The following is a 2,138-nucleotide window of genomic DNA, read 5'->3' as shown; positions in this document are numbered from 1 at the left end:
TCATCTCCTACTATGGAGTCGGCTTTTGGTAATGACTTTGAACCTTTCTTGATGGTTTGCTATAATAGATTTCTTTTTGGATGAATTAAAGGCTAATGGGTTCTAATTTTGATTGAGAATAGGAGGTAAATAACCGAACACGTGTTTACTAGCTAAATTTCGTTCTTATTTTCCATCGGAGGTAAATCCATATATGTTCGTTAATTTAGTTCTTATTTTCATCAATTTCTCAATCCAGTAAGTTCCGATATTTTCAATTTTTGTTCTTTTTCCTGTTTTTGTTCTATTCATCCCAGGTCAATAACCTAACACGTGTTTACTAAAATTTAATCAATTATTGTGCTTGATCATATTATGTATGGAGTATTTTTTTTTATGGAAGTAAGGAACACAAAGACTAAGGAAGACGATCACTCACATTTGTTTGGACATGAGATGTATTAGTAGGTTGATGGAGGAAATTGCTATGGTAATTAATTTTCGTAAATGCTCTTATGGCAATCGACGAGGAAAGGGCAATATGGTCCACCACACAAAAAGCTTCAATTGAAGCCATCGAAAGCAAATCAAAGTCTTATAATGCTGAGATTGTTTTGTTAACAGATAAAATGTCATAGGTAATATTCAAAACAAATTATCCAAATTAAAAAATATATATAATAATAGAGAGATTTAATAATTTATAATGTTTATTCCTTTAAGGTTAGGAATGAACTGGAGGCCTGTGGAGAAACATACAATATCATCAATGAAATGGTGGTTATTGCCTAAGAAAAGTGGAAGTGGAGAAATCATGCAGGTTTGCCCTTATATCATTCATGGTTCTTCAAGTTTTAGGGCCAAGGGCATTTTCGTCTTTTGACATGTTCAAGTTTCTAGTACAGGAGAAATCACTTGAAATTGAACGACTAAAGAGTGCTCTTATACTGATTGATGATCAGAAGAAAATATCAAATGATGTAAGTTTTATACCTTTCTATTTTTTTAGTTTACATATAACCTTATAAGGGTATTTTTTTTGTGAATTCACACATCTGAAAAAGAAAAGTTTTAGAAATTGAAAAGAAAACCAAGAGTCAATTTTCAATTAGTAAAGTGACAAAAATTTCAAACGATCAAATAGTCATCAGTTTTGTATATCTACTGAAGTTACTAAATCATACCCTGTAAGGGTATTTTCGTAATATTGTAAATTCAAAAAGTTGAAACAAAATAAATTTAGAAATTAAGAAGAAACCAAGAGTCAAATTTCTATTAGCAAAATGATAAATTTCAGATGGTCAAATAGTCAACAATTATGTATATCTACAGAAGTTACTGAATCAAATTGTTGAGATGAAGCTATCTGCCTTAGAAGCCAAAACATACGGTGTAAGTTCCTTTTCTCTTAATAAATGTTTTTTGACTTTCCAATAAACATGTGAACTTTGACTTTTACTTTAACAGGTTGATATAGAGAATGTGAAATTGAGAACGAGGTTAAATGGAGCACAAACAAGATTGGATGGAATGAGAGTGAGCTGTAAAGAAGAAATAGAGGATGATATGTCGTATAAAACTAACTTTTTTTTGTGTAACTTCACAATCTTATCTAATCGATATATTCTTGTAATCTACAGGGTTTCAAACACATGAAGCACAACCTACATGAGCATTTTTTGTTAGTCTTGAGAGAGATCCTTCGGTTATAAAAGAAATCAAAGTTTGAGTCCTTCACAAAAATGGATTATCGTCATTTGAATGAGCATCAATTCAAAATATGAAACATAGGTCAAAAGATTATTCAATGATATAACAATATCATTTGAGATTTCAGATTTGAGACTGAGGGGATGTAATTTTAAAGCAATAGCATAGTTGGCACTTTTTTTTCTAAAATCATTTATTATCGTAATGTTTGTACTATTTTCTTTCTATATTTCTAAGAGTAGTGTTGAAAAAGTTGAATGACTTAAATGCGGTGCTTCAAAACATTAATCACTCATATTTTTTAACGTGATTGTAGAACAACAAAAGCACAATTGTGATTTACATGAAAATCATGATCTTTATATATTTATGATTAAAGTACTTAAGTTTTAGCAACCGTTTTACTTTTAGGTTCGAGCTATTGATTTTGCGAAATATGAAATTTTAAT

The 2,138-nt window shown here is 29.9% G+C and overlaps 1 protein-coding gene across 2 annotated transcripts; it reads left to right on the top strand.

Moving 5' to 3' along the window:
• Window positions 1-214: 214 nt before the first annotated feature.
• LOC145106559 (uncharacterized) lies at window positions 215-1,851 on the top strand. 2 transcript variants are annotated; one of them, XM_079043526.1, is made up of 6 exons: window positions 215-617; window positions 703-799; window positions 885-959; window positions 1,312-1,371; window positions 1,447-1,522; window positions 1,620-1,851. In XM_079043526.1, the coding sequence occupies exons 2-6, from the start codon at window positions 710-712 to the stop codon at window positions 1,649-1,651; spliced, it is 333 nt and encodes a 110-aa protein (XP_078899652.1). In that variant the 5' UTR covers window positions 215-617; window positions 703-709; the 3' UTR covers window positions 1,652-1,851. The 2 variants fall into 2 exon arrangements, with proteins under 2 accessions (XP_078899652.1, XP_078899650.1); XM_079043524.1 differs by having other exon boundaries at window positions 1,447-1,851.
• Window positions 1,852-2,138: the final 287 nt, after the last annotated feature.

The sequence above is a fragment of the Lactuca virosa genome, chromosome 1, assembly GCF_052849685.1.
Source record: "Lactuca virosa cultivar CGN04683 chromosome 1, Lactuca_virosa_CGN04683_v6, whole genome shotgun sequence".
Classification (NCBI taxonomy): domain Eukaryota; kingdom Viridiplantae; phylum Streptophyta; class Magnoliopsida; order Asterales; family Asteraceae; genus Lactuca; species Lactuca virosa.
This window is presented reverse-complemented; position numbering and strand designations above follow the sequence as displayed.

Coding starts and splice junctions, on each gene's coding strand:
- LOC145106559 (XM_079043524.1), top strand. CDS start 710: ATGAACTGGAGGCCTGTGGAGAAACATACAATATCATCAATGAAATGG. Junction 800..884: donor GAAGTGGAGAAATCATGCAG/GTTTGCCCTTAT, acceptor TTTCTAGTACAG/GAGAAATCACTTGAAATTGA. Junction 960..1,311: donor AGAAGAAAATATCAAATGAT/GTAAGTTTTATA, acceptor GTATATCTACAG/AAGTTACTGAATCAAATTGT.